At 36.4% G+C, this 23630-nt stretch overlaps 1 protein-coding gene across 5 annotated transcripts; it reads left to right on the top strand.

Moving 5' to 3' along the window:
• The first annotated feature begins 67 nt into the window (after positions 1 to 67).
• LOC137924584 (endoplasmic reticulum metallopeptidase 1-like) lies at positions 68 to 23630 on the top strand. 5 transcript variants are annotated; one of them, XM_068767983.1, is made up of 21 exons: positions 68 to 84; positions 329 to 603; positions 1361 to 1435; positions 2334 to 2384; positions 3838 to 3954; positions 5332 to 5512; positions 7486 to 7647; positions 8639 to 8766; positions 9324 to 9422; positions 10332 to 10476; positions 12825 to 12976; positions 13797 to 13941; positions 14728 to 14848; positions 15821 to 15917; positions 17004 to 17196; positions 17808 to 17989; positions 19716 to 19856; positions 21181 to 21398; positions 21882 to 21997; positions 22371 to 22552; positions 23262 to 23630. In XM_068767983.1, exons 2-21 carry the CDS (start codon positions 550 to 552, stop codon positions 23427 to 23429), a joined length of 2727 nt encoding a protein of 908 aa, XP_068624084.1. In that variant the 5' UTR covers positions 68 to 84; positions 329 to 549; the 3' UTR covers positions 23430 to 23630. The 5 variants fall into 5 exon arrangements, with proteins under 5 accessions (XP_068624084.1, XP_068624085.1, XP_068624083.1 ...); XM_068767984.1 differs by having other exon boundaries at positions 78 to 603; positions 21181 to 21383; XM_068767982.1 differs by having other exon boundaries at positions 78 to 603.

Raw genomic sequence — 23630 nt, 5'->3', positions numbered from 1 at the left:
GCAATAAATTCAATGCTTACGATTTAGTGTTAAAACATTACTGACAGATGTCAGTGTCAAAATTACGACCAGCTCATTCGAGATGTTGTTTTTTCTTTCGTTTATTTTTATTTCTTGTATATTCAGTGATTTGAATGATTCTGTTTTGATATAACATACTTCGTAATTACATTAATTCCTGTGACCATATTTAGTTGAGTGAAGAAAAAGATATAATTTTAAAGATAACATCAATAAAAATTAATACCGGTGTAAAGATAAATTCGTTAAGAATATTAGATTAGATGCCAATAAGCCTTTAATAAATAATACTTGGTTCGATTTTCAGTTTTTTTACCTGGATTGTATTTAAATTACTGTAAAACTGGTATGTATTTTTAAATAAATGTCTGAGCGCGTAAATAAATGTCACATCGTGTGTCAGCAATGTAACGATTTGTTAAAAAAAAAAACAAAAGAAGTAATTCCAAAAATTGTATTTTTAAATATTTTCATATAGAACATACGAATCATTTATTCACATGAGTTAATAGGTTGTTTTAATTAAAAATGGACATTGAAGAATATAATAGCTATAGCAGGAAAAGAACAAATGAATTTATGGTATGTAGATAAATATATTTTACATTATATATTTTCATTTCATGTTACTAGAGAATTTTGTTTGGGATAAAATCACTGGTTTATGCCTTTACTTTAACATACATTCTCAGCTTTGAAGATGCTTGGGGTAAGCATAAAAAAAAATTTAATCATGCTTAAATTGATCTATATTTTGGGGGCTGTCATGCTATTCTATCAATTAGACAGATTCTTTATAGGCTCTCCACAATAGCTCTCAAGAAGACCATGCCCTCTTTAACCTATTGTTGGCTTAACCTATCATGGGCTCTAGCCTAGACTGCACCTGACTGCTGTGGGTATTATTTTGAAGAGACCAGTTAGGTTAATAAGTCCTTAGTTTCAATTTAGGGCTTCTGAGAGACATAAACCCCAGGTTAGTTGGTTGCTCTTATCAAATTATGCCTTTTAGTAGATGGTAAAGGCAGAAATAAGTTTAAAAAATTAACCAAGTCTCTTATGGGCTGCTTATATGAGAAAAATAAATTCCTATTCCCTTTGTTTATTTACACTACAATATTAAGATAATATTATTAGGTTGTGATATAATAAATAAATTACATTATATACTATAAAATTATTTCAGACCAAAAAGGTATTTCATTCTACATGTATATTTTGCACTTATGATATTTTAGCGCTATCAGATAACAATGTTTAGTAAAAGTACATTATTGTTATTATAGTATTTAATATACAATTGAATTTCAATACTTATGCGATAAAATTTCTGTTACAGAATCTTAGAGCAGAAGGTGCCAGCTTGCCCACATTCCATATAGAAGAAGAAAGAGTTGAAAAACCGTGGCAGAAGGTTTGTTAATTGTACAGGGTGATTGCTTATAGCTGTAAAAGTTTTAAAGGTGCAATTGTATAGCATTAAATCTTTTTAACAAATGAGCAGTACATTTGTAGTGTTAGTACGAGGGATAGATTTTAACGTTCTATGGCAATGTGTCAAAGTCTACCCCTATTATTTGTCTATGCTACGTTCATAATCATACACTACAACATTATTAAACATTAGGTTATTATAATATTAGGGGAACCGGAAAGCAATGTCGTTTCTGTTGATGAATTTTACAGAAAAACCTGATTTTTACCGCTCCAGCATTGAAGATTTGTATACTAGATGGCAAAAAGTTGTTGATAATGAAGGTGAATATATTGTTGATCACAAATAAAAACTTGTTAAAAATGTAGTCGTGTGAATTTAACTTAAGAAAGCGATATTACTTTCTGGTCCCCCTGATATATTGGGATTTAAAGATTTTTCTATCTATTGTTTCATCACCATACATTTATTGATAGCAAATGAGCTCCTCTTAAAGCTTTTAATCATGTAATCAGTCAAAATCATTATTGATGATTATGAAGTCCCCTGTCAGCTATCTTAACTACATCACTGGATAGTTCTGTCTGTTCAGTTCAACGAGTGTCCAAGGTTTCTCCGGACAGACTTGATGATTATCTTTAAGAGTACTTAGTGGGTCATGAAGCAAAGACGTTTCCACAGGTCTATGTCCTTACCATGTTAGCTTCGACACTGGTGCTTTTACATGTTTAATGTCATCACCATGTATGTATGTCTCGGTGGATATAAGTAACATCCAAACACCCTGTATATCTGATTAAATAATTATGTGTGAAATAATAAAATTGAATGTGTCTTGTTAATTTATAAAATTGATTAAATTTATGTCTTTTTCTAGATGTTTTACCAAAATAAGAAGAAAAGATCATTATTAGAACCTACTAAACCTGTGAGTCAGTTTATGAAACATGGTTTATTATTGTGTAATTTAATGTTAAAGCATATTGTGGGGACTTTGCTTTTTTTATTGATTTTTTTCATGATTTACGGATTGCCAACTTTTGGATGAATATTTATTTATATATTTATTTATAAAGCAGCTAATAGGTACACAAAAGTGACAACAAAAATTAGATTTAATTCCTTGCACAAGCAGGTGTAGTTTTATGTCTCCCTCATCCATTTACATCTCTATTTTGCAATACAAAACTGCTTTTTTCATCATAACCCAAACTACAGCAATCCCTCTTACAACACGGTATCTTTATAACGCGAATTGATGTCCTCTATAAAAGAAATATTTCACTCACTTCATACCACAAGGCATAGGTCTACCCCAAATATATCTATGGAGGGATTTACTATAATCGCCACACGAAGCCGGGAACTCTCTGGGTACGGGCAGCACGAAAGCGTGGCGATCGTTGGCGGGGGTTCTAAGCTTTGCATGGAGCGTGAGGCTGACATCATGTTGTTGATGATTTTGTAAATTGTGACCTGCAAAGCATAGGTCTCCCCCAAATATATCTGTGGGGGATATACCATAATCGCCATAAGTATCTAATATCAGTTCTAAATTTACCCCCGATGGTTTAGAGACATCCTGTCCTGTATTTTGTATTGCGCTTGGGTTATGACCAAAACTATATTGGGGCTTATATTAACTGTTCTAATGTATTGAATTTGACTTTTACTTCTTAATTCTTGTTGCTTCTCCATAAAAGTTAAAATCTATAGAACTTTTAAAGACGAAACCATTACGCTATAATATTTAAAGGGTGTGTCCGAACTGATGTAAAATTTGAGTTATATGTATACGCTTTTACAATATCTACCATGTATTATTTAAAATTAAATTAATAAAAAAATAATTAAAAAAAGATATTGAAGTCTCAATTGCTCCACCAGCCTATTAAAAATTTTTGAGAATATTATCTTAAAAAAAAGAGAGCGTTTATTATGGGCTCTTCAGATCAGGGTGCGTTTGAAAGCTTTAAGTTGAGGAGTGCTATTACAGGTAATATCAGTTCAATTGTAGATTATTGTATATTATGCTCCTTTAGAATTCTTGTGACGTACACTTGTGAATTGTTGAAAGTAGCTAAAGTGCCATTATAGGAGAGCTCAATTTGATACTAGTTTGTATCAAATTGAGCCCTTCTAGCATTCATATCATGACGTACACGAGTGTTCTCTGTAAATGATTGTTGAAAGTAGCCAAAGATGCCATAATAGAGAAGCTAATTTATGTATAATAGTGAGCTCTTCTTGTGTTCTTTTTTTGTGAACATGTGATCACAATGACCACTGAAATTCAGTGTTGTGACGCGTTTTGCATACTGTTTTTCTTTTTACATCTACATATATGAATAAAACAATATGCAAAGAAAATTTTTTTCCAGGTGCCAAGTATAGGGTTACTGCTAATCCTGGGCGCGTATCTTACCCTTGGCTACCTGACGCAGTTGATCGAAGATGATATGCCCAAAGTGGTCAACGAGCTGGACATACAGACAGATGTAAGTCGAGGAATGAAATGGTATAAAAATAGGAATAACAAAGAAATGGCCAATTAAAATAAATATGACAGTATGACATCATATGTCATCTAGTACGGACAGATTAAAAATAAAATAATAATAAAACAAATGAATAGTATTGTATAATGATAGATTTAGTATAAAGTATATATAAAAGCCGTAAGGCTTTCTACAATAGCGAGGAAAATAAAGGGAATAACGATATAAAAATAAAGATAGGTTTACATAAATACTTATTTTCAGCCGATGGATGACCACTGCAAAGCTTGGACTTCTCCCAAAAATCGCAAGGGTGACCAGTCTTGCGTTGCCCGAATAAAACGACTTCCCGTCACCTTAACTATGCCTTATTTAATACACCAATACCTCGCTTCGCGTCGTTTCGTTTTGCGTTTTTCCCGAAGTTGCGTCGCTGCTTAATTAGCACTAATTTTCACTGTGCGTCGTTAGATTTTCGAGGTTGCGTTGTTTTGGGTTCGAGTTTTTAATTTTTTTTTTGAAATTTTCTTTATTTTCTATAAGATGGCAACACTTTTGTTTCTGATTGCGCCATGCCATCAATACTCGGGGATTCTCTTTCTAACTGAAAATCAACACAATTTTAATACAGTTTAATTTTCACTTTGTTTTGCTAATTTTAGAGTTCAATTTCAATTAAGTAGGGAGTTGTAATGTATTGTGTTGTGCTTTTTTAAAAAAAGAATAATAAATTTATATAAATTTTAACGTGTTGTTTCTGGTTACAAAAAAGGTAAATATTTTTCTAATTTATTTATTGGCAGAGTTATATTATTTTTGTTTTTTTTAAATGTTTACTTTGTTCAATTTTCTTTTTAAAAAGTTAGTATTTTCGTGAACTTGGAACCTATCTTAGATCTTTACATGGTTTGCTATAGAAAATCTTAATTCACTTTGCGGCGTTTCAATTTACGTCGTGTTGTTTTGGAACGTAACCACGACGCAAAGTGAGTTATTGGTGTACTTAATAATAATAAATTAGAGTGGGAAGATCATGTTAAGAAATTATAGAAGAGCCGAGATTCGGCCAAAACAGGAAAATGAGAAGTAGAATAAACAAGACAAAATTATTAATTCTTTATTATAAAAAGTTTCTGCCAAAAAAAGTCAGGTGTAAGTAAAAGTCTTAAGTCCAGAACTTAAGCACGCGAGACATCACCGGATTCGCGTGACATTTGGTATTTTTTTAACATGTCTAAAAGATATAATCTGGTCAAATTTTATATCTATGTGAAATATATAGGACTGTATCTCAGGATTCGAACCTCTGGGCCCAGCTAAAAGTCAACCATAAAAGTATTTATTTATTCTTTTTAAACGTTTTGACCCTGACATCAGGATACAGACACTTTTAGTGAAGAAGCTGCGAAGAAGTTCTTACACGAGATACTCGGCGGTGCGCCAAGAGTTGCGGGAACTGAGTTTCATTACGAAAAGACCCAGGACTTGAAGACATTGCTAGACTCTATAGCAGAGCAAGCCAACCTGCCTGTGAAGACGGACTGGCAGTTTGTATCAGGTAAAGAATTCAGAACACGAGCTGTTAGATCTGTCGTGGGGCTGCCATTGGCGGATCGATGACATAGTCAAGGTTGTGGGAAGTCGCTGGATGCAGGCAACCCAAAACCGGCCATCGTAGTGATCTTTGGGGAGAGGACCAGTGAGCGTCCGTCGGCAGACGGTGATGATATAATACACTACAGCAAAGACTATGTGTGACTTCTTTATTTTGTCACAATGTGGTCATAGAACTTCCACAATGATTTTCTATTCATTCCTCTGCACCATTTCACCAGGATTACTACCTATTTGGAAAAACTGTTTTTATATTTCCTTACTATACTTATTTCTCCATAAGCATTCCATGGAATCAACATTTGGGTAAAGGCTACACGTTTGTAGGCAAAGGGAATACTGTAACGTGCGGTATCGGGGCTGACGACCCACGTAGTAGCTTTGAGGTCTTGGAATTTAATTGTAACCAAATTTTCAACAATCCTACTGATGCTCCTACTTATTTCTGGAACGTTCTAGAAAGGAGCAGAAGTTCACTTATAGGTAAAAATAATACGTTCTTTGTTTTTGCTTGCGCCTATGCAAAACTAAAATGTCTACTAAGAGCGGTAAGGCTCCCGTTAAAACAAAAATACGATACTAAACTCCAACCGATCTTGCCCAGCACTGGACGACATACAGCTGAAATGACGACAATGTTTGCGTTAATCATAATTAAATATAAAGAATACATTAATCACGTCAAAACTGCTATTTTACAGACATCATTCTGAATTCGGAAGGGTTTCATTCTAAATATTTATCGGTCTCTACACCGAAGAGGTTAACAATTTCATGAAGACGACCTCCTTGTATAATTATCTTACTTTTTTTGAACGGATTCTTACTACTGCCCAAATGGAATTTGCAGAGTTTTGACTTGGTAGGGTTGGAGTGGGAGACCTCTTATAAGGAAGCTTAATGGAGTGACTAAACTCAAGGGCCCCCATTAGAGAACTTCGGCTTTGGCATTCACTCGTCCATACCCACTTAGCGTTCCAACACAAGGGCGGTCAAAGGGGGTCAAACCTTGGCTTGGCAGTTTGCTATTGACTGGCTATCTCTAATACTACTTTGGAAAGTGTTAGCGCTGGGAGAAGTGGCAGAAGGAATTCCAACAACGCTTCTATCTGGTGTGATCGGAAGTTTATGTTCCCTGTGATATACGATCCTACCTTGTCTCCGAAAATACCAGTTGGTTTATGAATGGCGACGATGACGGTGTACAATATACGTGGCTTGGCTTACAGTCTTCGTGTCGTTCTAACACTCGAGTACGTGTCTGTCTCAGGACTGTACAAGAAATGTATTAGGTGTGATCATATTACGCGTGGAGAACCATGGTCTCCTTCTGTGAGACCACCAAGGTCCAGAAAGAGACAGCCGAACGGTATAGGCAGAGGACAAATCCCGCTCGATGACGGCGTTAGTGAAAGCAGCCCTGCAAAAAATGGTGTTCCCATACCATAAACGAGGCCTTCGGAGTCGCAAGTGTTTTGGTTGGCCCTAAACTCCCACTAGCTTCAGCGACTCTGAGGTAGACGATGGGTCATCGTGGTCTCGAATCATCATGATAACACCACGAAGGTTTTGGGGTATTTAAAATAGAATAACGCGTGGAAAGACCGCGAGGCGATCCCTAGCCGGGGGATACCGCGGTTTCCGGCATAGCGCAGAATTCGATCACTGTGGGAGCTTTTACTGGGTAGGCCTCCCACATAAACCTGTCCTCCTCCCAAAGGCAGGGCATCTTGAACATTCAGAAGATTTCTCCCCCAAACAAAAAAATGGTATGATCATATTGTAGATGGCGCCACCTAAAATCAATGAATTTTTGTGTCGTTTTATTAGAATCACAATGTTTTGTTGTATATGAGGATGTCGAAGAGTAAATATTTTGTAACAATCTAAATTTTATTACCAGTAATATTGTTTTAGGTGACTATTGGATTAAATTCAACATAGCGTACGTGAATTGTTACCAGAATTTGTCGAACATTGTCGCCATTTTGGAAGGCGAGAGTGGATTCAAACCGAACGGCGAAACAGGCACGTCTCTATTGGTCAACTGTCATCATGATTCCGTCCCTTTTGCCATTGGTAAGGTTTTTTTTTTTATTTCTACCCACACGAATTAAATATCTATTTATCTGTACAATTGTTTTGTTAACTATAATTAATCGATTTTTAATGGAATCAGGCGTTATTTTGCGGAAGTCCATCCTAAGTTAGAAAAGGACTAATATATAGCCACTTCCGCACATGCAGCAGTAGACGTGCAATAAAGTGCACCGCCCGCCAGCCCGCTGATAATCTTCAGGAGTTATGTTATACAGATTAGTGTAAGTGTGTAATTAGTCACTCTGTTTTTGGCACTAATCGGTATAACATAACTCCTAAAGATGCCCCGTGGAGGGGTGAAACACGTGTTGAGTGATTTAACGGCGGTAGTTGTGTAATTCGCATTGTTTTCCGCATGCGCATTTATCAGCGGACTGGCGGGTTACAAGTAAAAATTTAAAGATTGATTGTTCTCAAGAGCGTACTTTAATTAATAATTAAAATAAACAGATATTGAAACGATTTCATAATCATAAATACTTTCAATTTAATTTTTTTATCTTCTTCAACTAAGTAAATATAATACAATACGGGCCTATTATATGAAAAATGTAACATATAATTTAATATAGGATTTCATATATTATTTGTTAACAAGTTAAATTAGTAAGCTATTTGTAATAATTTTTTAATTAATTATACCTGTTTTAATACCGGTATCCTGGTATTTAAAATTTCAAATAACAAATACCGGTTTTAAGATTTTATTTCGGTGTTGTAAGCCCTATGGGTATAGGATTCCTTAGTCCTATTCTAGTGAACCTAAGCTAGAGGACTTGGATAAAAAGTGACTCGGACCACTACATATAGTGACTACGCTCAAGGTCCCACATTAGTGGACCTCACCTTGAAAAAGTAAAGCCGTCAGTCCGTATTGTGGGGTTGGACCCCTTGCAGGCATGGTGAACTATGATCTCCTTAAAGTCTTGCATCTGTTCTGCTATTATATTAGTTCAATCTGTTCCAACAGGAGCTTCAGATAACGGAGTATTCTGCGCTGTAATGCTAGAAACTCTAAGCAAGCTATCCAGAAGGAAAAAGAAGTTGAAACACAATGTTGTGTTTCTGTTTAACGGAGCAGAAGAAAATCCTTTACAGGTAAACTTAGATCAAAACTTAGATCTAATTCAGAATATTTTTTATACTATCTATACTACTATACATACATATGTCTGTAAACATATATATGTACATATTTATTATAGATTATTGATTGATACTAGAATCAAATGGAGCTCCCTTATATAAAGAAAAGAAATATAGTATATAGTAGAAAATTGAAAGTATATCATACAGAATGCTTAGCTTAAAAATCTTGAAAGAAATAAATATATGACCGAATTGCTTTGAACTAAAGTATGGTACATCCTTATTGTAAGAAAAAGTATATTGAAACATATCCCTGCAGACTTTGTACTTCCATATATTAATGTGACATATTTCATAATGATATCTTTATACAGGATGATTTAAAATAGACGTAAACGCTTTAAAGGCTTTTCAATGACAAATGCACTATAAATTTATTTTTTTAAAGTTTTACATCTATAAGCAATCACCCTGTATATTTACATACCTGTAATATTGTGATGCAGAGCATATTAATAAAAAAAACTTTGTTAATTATGTAATACAGTATGATGGTATTGTTTCAGGGCAGTCATGGGTTTCTTCAGCACCCATGGTTCAAGGGAGTCACCAATGTAATAAACTTGGATGCAGCCGGGATGAATGGAAAGCCGGCGGTGTTTCAGGTAAGTTTTGAATTCCCACTGCTGGGACAGAACCTTGTCTTCAGACTTCTTCTTTTCAGCTGTCACGCCTAAGGCTTAGCCTTCCCCCAAACTTGCACGGATTCCTACCCGACCCATAGATCTCCTCTGTCCCTTTCACTTACGTATATAAGTGAGTGAAAGAAAGCTATATTAACCAACTGTCTTTATATTACACGCCGTTACAGATAACAGACTTCCGTTTGTTCTCCGCTTACCAACGTGTTAAAAAAATAACCACATGTAAACACATCTTTACATTTATTAACAATTGTTGACTAGAAAATGTCATCTGTCCCTTTCACTTGCATATAAAAGTAAGCGAAAGAACGCTTTATTAATCAAATGTTTTTACGTTACACGCTGTTACCAACTCATCGGACATCCGAAAACACTATGATGAACGAAATGTATATAATTTACACATCTTTTAAAACTTAACCACATGTAAACCCATCTTTATTTTAACAATCGTTGACATGCAAATTTCATCTGTCCCTTTTATTTGCTTATAAAAGTGAGTGAAAGAGCGCTATATCAACTATTTGTTTTTACGTTACTTGCTATTACTGGTACCAACGCGATGGTCAAGAAATAACCACATGTAAACACATTTTCATACTTATTTACAACTGTTGACTCGGATATGTCATCTGTCCCTTTCACTTGCGTATAAAAGTGAGTGAAAGAACGCTATATTAACTATTTGCTTTTACGTTACTTGCTGTTACTGTACCAACGCGATGGTCAAAAAATAACCACATGTAAACACATTTTAATATGTATTTACAATTGTTGACTCATATATGTCATCTGTCCCTTTCACTTGCGTATAAAAGTGAGTGGAAGAACGCTATATTAACCAACTGTGTTTACGTTACTCTCTTATAGGTAACAGACCCCCGTTTGATGTCCGCATACCAACGCGTCGTGCCAAGACCGAACGCCCAGAGCTTCGGAGAGTTCCTGTTCAGGTCTGGATTGATACCATCTGACACAGACTTCAGGATCTGGAGGGACTTTGGTGATATACACGGTAAATATTTTCAGTTTTTTTTACATTAGGTACTAGAAATTGAAGATGGCGACCAATGTCAAGTTAAAATAATTTGGAGAGTCAGTGGGGGAAGGCGGGGTTGCTCTTGAAATATCTTTTTTCAAGTAAACATTTATATCCGCTTTTGAATCGTCGATTAGTTTAACACAGTGATTCCCAAAGTGGTCTATATCGACCCCTAGGGGTCTATGACAACCTGCAAGGGGTCTACGTCAGCGAAAAAAATTTGGTGGTCCATGAAATGAAAATGGGGGTCCACGATAGTGGATCTCAACACATACACTGATAGTACCTATTTACTTACATTATACTATCTTATAATATCAAAACATTTACATTATTTATAAAAGTATCTATGAAGTAAAAAAAATATTATATATGTTTATAAAATTGTGTAAGTTGAAGGATGTTAGTATTCACTTTGTGGTCGCAATACATTTTGAACTTATAAAAACCTAATAAATGTATAAATTAACATGTGTTTTTACTTTAAGTTTTTAACACTAAACTTCACTACAGTTATAAATTTACAGTAAATCAATATCAGGTAAGCAGGGGGTCTACCCAACACGGAAAAACATGGCAAGGGGTCTACGACACAAAAAAGTTTGGGGAACTCTGGTTTAACAGTTAGTAGTAAGCTACCATCAGCTCGGAATGCTGACCTGCTAAAAGCTGGTCTGAAACTCAAGAGTGTCTCCTTTTAAATTAAATTTAACATTTTGAGTAAAAAAACCAAGTTCCAAACATTTAGATCAACTTCTTCATTTCAGCTGATGGACGCTCACTGCAACGCGCTTCCCCTAAAAGTCACCACTATGGCCACTCTTGACCTATATCCAGAAATTTTACGCGAACTTGACTATGTCGTCGGTCCACTTAGTGGGGCGCCTACCCAAGCCGCGTCTACCGGCTCTTGGTTTGGTGTGACTTCCACTGAAGTGGGGCGGTCATGGATTCCGCCTTGCACACTCTCGTGGAATGCCAGGAATGGCAGTCAAAGTCTTGCTAGATTGCACAGGACTTTTTCTTGCGCGACGATGCTGATCAGGTCATTGGCATAGAAGATCGTGTCTTAATGTTGTGAAACCATTATGGTCCAAAAAGGAAAAGCTGATCTGGACTCGGAGACCACGTCGTCAACGCTAGGGTGTGTCTCGTGACGGACCTCCGGAGAATTGTGTTGCCCTATCACGGGAGCTAAAGGTGGAGTCTCTAAACTCTCACTAGCTTCAGCTATTTTTTTTTCTCGTACCCCTATTTGTGGTGGGATAGGGACTTTATTAGCATTTAATTTTTTCACATTATCTTTTATTTTCTCTCTCTTCTTTCATTCTTCACATTCTCTTTCGGGTCGTTTTCTATCTTTCATGCTACATTTCTACTTTCTTACCCTTTTGCTCTGTTCGTCTATCATTCTTCCCTTTTTCTTTTTACATTTTTCAATTTGTATTTTTATTTTACATTGTCACTTATTCTATAATTATTTTCTATCACAGTTTTGTTTCTATTTACATTTTTAATCTATTTATCTTTTTATACTCTGTTTGCTTTATTTCTTTATTCTATCGCCCTTTTGGCGATCTCTTTACAAAGGGATATGTATGCCTGTTTGTCATCTCCGCCTATCAGGGAGGGTATTGTCTCCTCCCTGATTTCAACGCCAGACCGGCACTCGAAGCCGTAGCTTCAGCTATTCTGAGGCGGATGATGGGTCAACGTGGTCACATACATCGTGATAGCACCATGGGGATTTTGAAACGCATACCCTAGGACGGGCTTTTAAAATACCACAGCACAAGGGACTACGGGTGGGTCCTTAACTGAGAGATACCACAGTATATCAAAAGGCGACCACCTGGTGGTTTTTAGCGGGTAGGAATCTCACATAACCCTGCCCTCCCTCCCAAAGGCTTACAGGGCAGTACAGGTTCTGACCGTAGCAAGGAAATACATATATGTTTAGTAAGAAAAGGACCAATATTTAGCCACTTCCGCACATGCAGTGGTAGCAATAAAGTGCACCGCCCGCCAGCCCGCTGATAAATGCGTATGCGGCAAACAATGCGAATAACAACCGCCACCGCCAAATTACTCAACACGTGTTTCACCACTCCACGGGGCATCTTCAGGAGTTATGTTACACCGATTAGTGCCAGTAATTTGGCGGTGGCGGTGCACTTTATTGCACGACTACCACTGCATGTGCGGAAGTGGCTAAATATTGGTGCTTTTCTTACTTAGGATGGACTTCCGCGAGGTATCGCCTGATTCCATTAAATACACATATGTTTATTAATTCCTTTAACAAATAAATTATGTTTCAGGTATAGACATAGCATTTACTAAATGGGGCACAGTGTACCACACTCGCAATGACAGACCGGAGTTGATCAAAGATGGCGTCGTGCAGAACGCGGGAAACCTACTCCTGGGCCTTGTTAAAACCCTTGCTGATACCGAAGAGTTGGAAACTAAGGTATTAAGAATGTCCAACCTATTATTTCTAATACACATTTGTTCATCTATATTCTTATATATAAGTGATCGGTTTCCAAAATTATCATCATCATTTCAGCTTAAAGACGTTCAATGCTGGATAAAGGGCTTTACTCTGTTCAACATATATCATGGGTGGACAGGCATATGTAGGTCATGAAGAATGCCAGACGAGCCCAATTTGACAAATAAATTAGAATTAGAATCATATCCAACTCCCTCCACAATGACATCCTTCAACTTAAGCGAAGAGGGTTCTGAACACGCTATAATCTAGGAGGAATCCATAACAAAAAAAAAGAATGTTTTTTATGGTCACTTTTACAATGTCCTAGATATAGAAGTAGATTAACTAATAACCGAGCTTTATTAACAAACTTAAATTTTAATAATTTTTTTAATATTATTACGTAATAATTTAAAGAAGTATTGTCGTTATGAAAGTTTATCATAATACCGTACAGTACCCGGCTATAAATATTGTGCATCGACCTTTGGAAAGAGACAATCTACTAATTTCGGTTTCGTAGAGCACTATCTCTGTCCGGCACTACCTATGTGACGTTTTATCGGTCGTTGTATTTCGTGCGACAGAGATAACGCTCTACGAAGCCGAAATTAGCCGATTGGCATTTTCCAAAGGTCGATGTGCAATATTTATCGCCAAGTAATGTACACAGTTTCCCATAAAAGAGTTACTAATTTCATGAGGCGTAGAGAAAGGTATAACAAAATACAACCTTTCTCTCTAACACTTCATATTAATTGCTTTGAAGACTTTAATATAAATCCTGTTTCAGGTTCCACCATCACAGGTGGTATACTACGATTTCCTGAACCTCTTCGTCATCAGCTACGGAGCCACTGTGTCTCAGCAGGTCGATGCAGCGGTCGCTGTGTTTGCATTGATCACAGTTGTCTACTATTTATCACTTGTTGGTTTCAGTGAGTTTTTTTTTACTATATAACAGAGGATTTCTTATCAGGATATGTTCATAAAATATATTATTTTTTAAAAAGGAGGAATATAGCAGATTGTGAATCGCTCCGCCTATATCACTTGCACTCGCGGCCAGTGGCGTACGTGATTGGATAGCGCGCGACGTCAGACGTCGATTTTGTGACGTCATCACATCTCGTATGATTCCCGGCGGTGCAAGTGTCATAAGCGGAGCGTATTGCAACCCGCAACAGAGAATTCGCTTAGTGTAACATAGAGACGTGATGATCATCATTAAGATACTTCAATTCTTATTACATATATCTCAAAAATATTTAAGAAAATATTTCTCATCTGAAAAATTAAGAAATTATTTATTTGTCTCATATTTCAGATTTATTATTTTATTTATATTTAATTATTATGGAAAGAGCTATGCTGGATATTTCTCTACGAGATTGAATAGGCAATGATGAGATCTTTAGACAAATGTAGCCCACGTAGCCCAGCGTAAGGCAACGTTGAAATGACAGTGGGCAGACCACATAGCACGGAACAGATGCCCACTAGGGTCTTAAAGTTCTGGAGTGAAAACCACCATACCTACATCATGCCTACCTATAATGTGGACAGGTGATATTCAAATGAAATTTATTGGGAGATATAAGCCCATCAGTGGACCTCTTACCACAGAAATGATGACAAAAAATGAAGTGCAAATATAGGTGATAAAATACAAAGCTACCTTAACCTTTTGATCATCTATAAAATAATTTCTATTTATTTTTCAGGGCGTTCATCACTGATCAATTTATTGTCGTCCATTGGTGGTAGAGTATTGTCGGCGGTGGTTGGGATAGCGGTAGTGGTGTTTGTTGTGTTAGTACTAGCAGCTACTACCCCACAGTTGAGGTAAGATATCACCTAAAGTTGTTAAAGGTGGGTCTTACATATATATATTTTTTTTTTTAATTTTCTTTTTCTTGCTCTTCGTTGCTGGAGGTCTTCACAGGGCTCTATGATCAGCTTATCAGATTGATTTCATTATTGCGAGGTCTCTGATCAGCTGCAGGGTCCGCTCATCGGGTTGGTGGTCGCATATTTGGTCATTTTCCCTCTACATTTTTCATGACAACCAGCTTATCAAGTGTCTCTGGTTGCCTAGGAGCTATGTGGCTGAAGTACACCAAAATCACCTTGAAAACCTGGTCTATATATGGAGTTGATCTAAAATAGATTTGTTGGTTCTCCTTGTAGTCCATGGTTGTAGCATCCTTTTCTAGCACCCAAGTGTCAATTTCTTCAGTTTGCCATGTGGATTGGCCAGGGTATATATATATAAAAGTACGATATGTTCATATAAATATATATATATATATATATATAATTATTATAAATACATATTTTAATCATAAATCGTACATTTCTTTATTTTATTAATTTTTTACGATCCTCCTTTTCATATTTATATATATCTAACTTTAGCAAAATGTTTACACGTGAATAATTTTTACATTTATTAAGGTGTTTACACAGGCCCATAACATTTACCGTATTTTCTTTCGTCTTTGCAATTTTTATAACTCTGTTGATATTTGATATGTATTAATAGAAATCTAACTCCAGTGTAAGTCATCATAATACATATAAAACAAATAAATTTATGTAAATATATAAATTTTTTAGACGATCTTTAGAAAATCGACGAAAGATCCAAGCTGTTATCCCGCTCCGATTAGATATCTACCTGGGAGGACCATATCCACCAGTGGACATCATAAAACTGAAATGATAATGATGAATATATTAACATATAACATTAATAAAATATGCTTGATCTATATTTTCTTATGTTGTTTAACCACACTAATTTTTTTTCTTCAGATACCTGTCTAGACCCTGGCTGGTTGTTCCGCTGTACTGGATCCCGTATTTGATGATCTCTATGTTGACGTCAATTATTTATGACTCTAATACAAAGGTAAATATATATATCATCATAGCTGAGAACGCCCACTGCTGGGTATAGGCCTCACCTATAGATTCAGCCGTGATCTTCACTATAAGGCACCAGGGACATATCACCATATCAGGTGATGTCCAATGCAAGGCATAGGTCTCCTCAAAGATCACCATGTTGACAGGTCTCGAAACTGCCGAAAGGTTCTTGGCCACTAGATGGAGTGATTAAATCGCTGGATGCCGCTGTAGACCAGTTTCGACAGATTTTGGACTATACATGGTGTTCCTGTTTAAAGAACAAGGGTTTACTGGAGTTACATTTCTAAGGTGTAAACACATATATAAACACAAATTATTTAATTTTTTATTCTTATGAGGTGATCTGTTGTATCATTGACGGGCTTTATAAGAAGACTCAAGGTCACCCAGAAAGTAATGGAGAGGAGTATACTCGAAGCTTGGCTGCGAGATCTGAACGGAGAGAAATCCGCAGAAGATCACCGACCTATCTGGCAGTGAGCGAGACACATCGCTCGGGCAACAGATGGCCATTGGGACCAAGTCTCGAGTGGCAACCTCGAGCAGGTAGACGCGGAGTAGCTAGACCTGCCAGTTAGGTAGACTGACCACATGGTTAAAAACGAAGGATGTGTACAGCACAAGACAAATCAAGGTAGACGCGGAGTAGCTAGACCTCCCCGTTAGGTAGACTGACCACATGGTTAAAGTCGCTGGATGTGTACAGCACAAGACAAATCAAGGTAGACGCGGAGTAGCTAGACCTCCCAGTTAGGTATACTGACCATATGGTTAAAATCGCTGGATGTGTACAGCACAAGACAAATCAAGGTAGACGCGAAGTAGCTAGACCTCCCTGTTAGGTAGACTGACCACATGGTTAAAATCGCTGGATGTGTACAGCACAAGACAAATCAAGGTAGACGCGGAGTAGCTAGACCTCTCCGTTAGGTAGACTGATCACATGGTTAAAGTCGCTGGATGTGGACAGCGCAAGACAAATCATCGTGACCATTTTAGGGGGAAGCTTATACCTTGAGTGGTCGCAATGAAATGTTGATTACCTTAAATGATATTCAATTGGCAGTGTGGACTTAACCGGTCTCTTCGTACGCTGCAAGCTATGTCCAGCACGCGTTTACTTCTGGGCTTATCGCTGCTTATCCTCTCCTTCGTGTCTGGACTTGCCAGTCTACGCTATATCCTCACGGTGCCTCTCTTCTTGATGTCCATTGGATCACTCGTCTCCATTACAGCTGTGAGATATTTCAGGTTAACTGGTGAGTAATGTTTTTGGTCATCATATGACACTTGAAAGTCATAGTACAATATTTATCTATATATATATATATATATATATATATATAAATATATATATTGATATATATATTTATATATATAGATATATATATATATAGGAACTATCTATATAATCTAAGGAACTAACTATATAATCTACAGGAACGACATTACTTTCCGGTCACCCTTTATATATGCGTAGGAATTGTTAAATTTTTGAAGAAAAATTTAGGCTTTTAGAGTTTGTTTTTTTGTATTAATCATGTGTCTTTCCATGCAAAATTAATATATATATATATATATATATATATATATATATATATATATATATATATATATATATAAATAAAAATTTTACAAATTAGGCTCTCGTCAATATCCTGTAATCCTGGTATCCTTTGACATAGAGCTGTGAGGGTTCCAAACACACTTCGATCAGAGAAGAGTATACGACAAACCCAGATAGGTAATAAAGTAATAAAAGGTAATAAAACACAGTAGTAATTCTAAGTCTTCGTGGCTTCTCATCTACCAAATCCTCGCTTTCAAATTGGTGATAAAAGCGAGACTTTTATTTTAAAAAAAATTTCAGGCTGGCAACACTTAGCACTCGAGTGCGCTCTATCGTTACCATCCGTCATGTTTTACATGTCGATGGCGCTGCGATTGGATGCGATCATGGTGCCCACCGCTGGGCGGACTCCAGCAAATTACCCGGACTATATAGTCGGCGGACTTAATTTGCTTCTCGCCTTTCTCGTCTCCATAACAGTGGTAAGTTTATATTTGTTATACAACAGACACCACTACGGACTGAACGGTGGTAGCCCAGCGGTGGAAGGATGGGAGTTGCGATCGTAGGTCGCGGGTTCGATTCGAATCCACACTTTGTTGCCACTGCTCACAAAATCGTTACCAGAGGATTGACAGTAGCGCCCTCTACGTATCATATACTATATCCAACCCATCTGCCAAGCGTGGGGATTATATATTAGTATATCCCCCCATAGATATCTCTGGGGGAGGCCTATATCCAGTGGGCGTCTTTGGATTGAAACAACTACAGACTTTATACTGACAACGTTATTTTGTAAACGTATTAATTGTACAGCATTATTCACTAACTGCCGCTGCTGAAATGTGCTATTGAAACTTAAAATATGTGGCTTTTGCCCAGCCGTGGACGTTCTAAGGTTGAAATGATGAAAGAGCCTTCAGCTTTTCAGCTTAGATCAAACTTGTAATATTTTAAAATGATAAATGTTTTAATTTACTCATATATGTGATAGTTAAAATATTTATTAAGTTTTATTTCGCAATTTGTCTAATAAAATGAATTATAAAAGGTGATCAATTAGTTCATTAGGTTTAAAGAGAAATGAGATTTGACATCGAATGAAATTAAGTTACTGACTTAGCTCAAAGTGGCAGTACTCGTCTGAAGTGGCAGTAGCGGGACACATCTCTTCTGCATCCGGAAGATTCTTGACCATAGACCAACATAGTTAAGATCACGGCAAGTCGCTAGATTCGCAACGAAACACCGGTCATATATATTTATATAAAATAATATTTCGTTGAATACTTATTATTTTTAAAACAAGATCTAAAGGCTTTATTACAAATAAACTTAATCTCAAATTTTTCAAAAAAATTCTCAAACTAGCCGGCGATAATTATTACATATCGACCTTTAGAAAGAGACAACCTACTAATTTCGTAGAGCGTTATCTCTGTCGCACACTACCTATGTGACGTTTTGTAAGTCGTGCGACAGAGATAACGCTCTACGAAGCCGAATTGGCCGATTGTCTCTTTCCAAAGATCAATATGCAATATTAATTGCCGGTTACTATACATTACTGTGTAATATCTAAAATAAAAAGATAAATAAAAATTATAGCAGTGTTTCCCAATGTGGGACCCATGTCCCACAGGCAATTTGATTAAGTGGGCAATTTGAAAATGGATGGAATTTGAAACAGTTTTAACACTTTCACTTTAATATAAAAGGTTATATATCTTAAAGGAAAAATGGATTGATGAAATAAAAAGAAAAGCTCGTGAAAACTGGATCACCGAAGCAAAAAATAGACAAGTGTGAAGCAAAATGGAGGAGGCCTTTACCCGTAGAGGGGTCCATAATGATTTATGATATAAAATTGAATTTTGATTTTGATTCTTTTTAATTTTTTATCATTTAATACATTGAAATTACTTATTATGATTTGCATTGAAATTTAATAATTATATATATATATATATATATATATATATATATATATATATATATATATATATATATATATATATATATATACCACCAAAAACCCGTCTGGGTTTGTTGTGGTCACTTCTCAGATCACGTTGCGTTTGGAACCATCATGACTAAGTTAAACAATGCAATTCTAGAGTTAAATCTAATTTTAATTTTTATCGGACTCCTTTGACAGCTACGTTCACAAGTGGGCTGACCCACAATTTGCCATTTTGTTTTCAGTCCGGAATCGAACTCCTGTTCTCTCGTAAGAGACTGTGGTTACCTATGGGTCTGGTGGCTGCATCATGCGTGGTCCTCATGTATGTGCCTGTCACTATTTACGAAGACGATGGTGTGGTCACTCAGAGACATTCCTGGTTTGTATGTATCTATATCATTTACACGGATTGGTTATATGTAAAAAATTTCAGGAAAATCTTCAAAGCTTTGTACCTTTTTCCATTCATCCTGTATATATAAATAAGATATTGTTGTCAATCAACATATATATACACAGTATCCAAAAATAAATGGTTTTAGAAATAATAAACAAAGTGATGATAGTATAATAAGAAAAAGCTATTTAAAAATTTAAATTCTTCTTCTTCTTTTATTCAGCCCATAGACGCCCACTGCTGGACTATCCGTAACCTTAACTATGTCATCCGTCTACCTCAGTGTTTCCCAACCTTTTTTATGCCATGTCCCACCTGAGCTTTTTTAAAATTCTTATGCCCAGCATTTCAAATTTATTTATTTTATTTATTTAATATTCTTTATTGTACACGATAAGATACATTTAATAAATTTTACAATAATATACAGAAAAGTACAATGGGCGGTCTTATCACATCTCTTACAGACAACCATAGTAAGGAAAAGATAATAGTACTTATAAGGGGTAGTTCACGTGTACAAAAATATACATATTCACAAACAAATGAACATAAATATACATAAACATGCATACATACGTATATAACACATGTACTTATAATAAAAAAGGTTTAATACATTACAATACAATTTATTTTGTATACAATTATATTCAATTAAAAATTTGCTTTTAACTTTAAACTTGAAATCTGGCATTGCATGTAAATGGCCCGGAGCGGAAGGCTTAAATATGTTATTTAATGGAATCAGGCGTTATTTTGCGGAAGTCCATCCTAAGTAAGAAAAGGACCAATATATAGCCACTTCCGCACATGCAGTCGTATTAGTGCCACGTACACATTAGCGACTCTGTGTTTGGTACTAATCGGTGTAACATAACTCCTGAAGATGCCCCGTGGAGGGGTGAAATACGTGTTGAGTAATTTGGCGGTGGCGGTTGTGTGATTCGCATTGTTTGCCGCATGCGCATTTATCACCGAGGCGGTGCACTTTATTGCACGACTACGACTGCATGTGGAGTACTTAGGAAGGCTTAAACTCATATTTATTCCATTTTCGAATGGCCCCCCTTAAAAATTAAATTACTCCTTTATGGGGCGTGGGCCCTACGTTGCGAAACACAGTTATACTTAGTGGGGGGCATATCCACGCCGCGTCTACTGAATCATCATCACCACTCAAGAAACTATGGTCCTTCGTCTGGTGGTACTCGGTAAAAGACCGTAAACAGTTCTAGTCCATCAATAGATGGCGTCACCGAGATGCTTGTAACGCCTCCGAATATAAATGCATCTCTCATTTACTCCAGCATTCGGAGATCATCACATACGACATGAAAATGACGGTGGTGAACCGTACCACCGGAGTGCTGGTGACGCGGCAGGATGCCCACACCTTGAAGGATGTGAAGGCAGCGCTGGTAGACCGCAACGTGGTCGTCAACTACACATCAGACCTGACAGCGGACTGTCGTGACCACGTGTTCTGCAATCTACCGATGTACAGGCCAAGGTTCGCTCCGCATTTGTGAGTATAACGTCCCGTATGTGTTGCTACTTCGGTTTCTCTTGCCTGGGTCAGAGAGAAAAGATTATTTTAGAGAGAGACACAAAGTTTTTCTCTCCACAAATTTTCTTAAGTCACTAATTTTTTTCTTTTTTCAAAAGTTTTTTTCTATTTTTTATTTTTCTTCAGAGCCGCTATTTTTTTCTTCTTTTTTTTCAAAATATTTCTTAGGAGTCACTAAATTTTTTTCTTTCAAAATTTTTCTTCGGTGCTACTAATTTTTTTTCCTGCGAACAATAAGACCGATTCCAAATTCAAAAATAATGTATTGTTTATTTTTAATTATAACAGTATTTATGTCCTCCATAGTCAAAGTCGCGAAAAGTCACTGGATCCAAAACCTGGCTTTGTGTCAATCTTAGGGGAAGACCTATACCTTAAAGTGGGGATATAGTTACTAATCCTATATTAAATAATATGATACAGCTGTATGCTCTCTTCCAGGCATGATGCTCTGTTCCTGTACACGGAACCACCAGCTAGATTCGAACCTGAACCCTCTCTTAACGCCACCCGTTCGTGTGCTGGAGACGTTTGTACGCTTAGCTGTATCATGATAGGTTAGTATTATGTATGTTAACAAATGCTTCTCAATAATTATTTAATAACATATTACATTTTTATTTATTTAACATTATTGTTCACCAAAAACATGAAGAAATACATCTAAAAGGAAATAAAAATTTTTATGGCGTAAATTATCTATGGCGTATAATAAAGTGCAATTGGATAAATAAATAATATAAATTAAAACAGTTCATATGGTACAAGAGGCGGTGTTATCGCTCGAGGCGATCTCTACCAGACACAACCTTTGGATGGAGATGTGTTTAGAGTGGACATAATAATCATCCAAAGCAAAGTCCGCGCATGCCTTTAGTCCGGTTGAACTCAATGAAGTAATTTTGTAACAACATTTTAAATAATGTATAGGTACAGCGCACAACACGCTGACGTTCCACCCGCAGCCAGGAGTTGAACTAGTCGCGTGGTCTTTAGCGGCACCTGTGAAAGCCTCCCAACATCATCAGGATCGCCCTATATATCTCATCACCCATTCCGTCGCCACCTACTCCCAGCCGCTACCACCGTACCACTTCACACTTACATTGAAGGTAAGTAACACAATGATGACGTCATCAATGTATAGGTCTCCTTAAAATACCTAAATTTCTGAAGATGATGGTCTTTAACCATTGTGTGTTTGCAGTGATGACATTTAAATCTGAAGAGTCAATTCTTATAATACATATCAATGAGATGTATCTAAATTATTTTAAAATCAAAGATATGCACGTATAGACGTTCACAACAAGGCATGGTATAGTACCACTTTTTAAACGGTTTTATTTAGTTCGACCCGTACGGAATTTATTTGTTTATTTATTTGGGTCAAAATTAGAAATTTAAATTTAAGCAACTTCCCGTTGTCAGATTGATCTGAAATTAGGTACACACATTTAATTTAGATGACAATACAATATAATAAAATCAATAACATTATAAATCTAAGATGGCCGCCGATACAAAATGGCGGATTACATATTTTTCCTTAACCCCCTCAATATGGGTATCAAATGAAAGGGCTACACTAGTAAAACACGATGATTATGTCAAAATTCAAGATGGACGCCGTTCCAATATGGCGGACTAGGTACATATTTTTCCACAACAACCACAATATGGGTATCAAAAACCGTTTAACTTAAAAGTTTTTTCAATGTATTTATTTGGACTCAAAAGAAATCTAGCGAATTGATCCACTAGTCCACTGGTGGACCACTAGGTGGACTTCGCTTTAACAATAACACTTTTAATATCCAGGTAAATGAAACACATCAAGCCGGTGCTATATTGGAGGTGTCCCACCACGCTCACCTGATCAGCCACCCACAACTCTTCACGGAAGGCTACCGGAGCCTGCTAGCTGCCATGCCTTCGCATGCACATATCGCCTCCACAATTAGCATCAGGAGCAATTACTTGTTCTAGATCTCAGAGTACGAGTGAAAAAATCGATTTATTACAAATCGATTAACACAATCGATTTAAGCGAACAAAATATGTCACAAAAGTAATTTCTAGTGTAAGTTATACGATATATCAGAGATATATATGGTTGTTTATATCCAGTGATGTACTTAGGTGGATTTTTATACTAATACTAAATATACTATGTTGATAATAAAATGT

The sequence above is a fragment of the Battus philenor genome, unplaced genomic scaffold, assembly GCF_028537555.1.
Source record: "Battus philenor isolate CCGP_79_NKW_IND1 unplaced genomic scaffold, ilBatPhil1.0.hap1 SCAF_24, whole genome shotgun sequence".
Taxonomy (NCBI): Eukaryota; Metazoa; Arthropoda; class Insecta; order Lepidoptera; family Papilionidae; genus Battus; species Battus philenor.
This window is presented reverse-complemented; position numbering and strand designations above follow the sequence as displayed.

Bases quoted from the DNA above. Each gene is read 5' to 3' on its own strand.
- LOC137924584 (XM_068767983.1), top strand. From the start codon at position 550: ATGGACATTGAAGAATATAATAGCTATAGCAGGAAAAGAACAAATGAA. The intron at 2,385-3,837 runs GTGAGTCAGTTT...ATTTTTTTCCAG, and splicing joins TATTAGAACCTACTAAACCT to GTGCCAAGTATAGGGTTACT. The intron at 21,399-21,881 runs GTGAGTATAACG...GCTCTCTTCCAG, and splicing joins CCAAGGTTCGCTCCGCATTT to GCATGATGCTCTGTTCCTGT.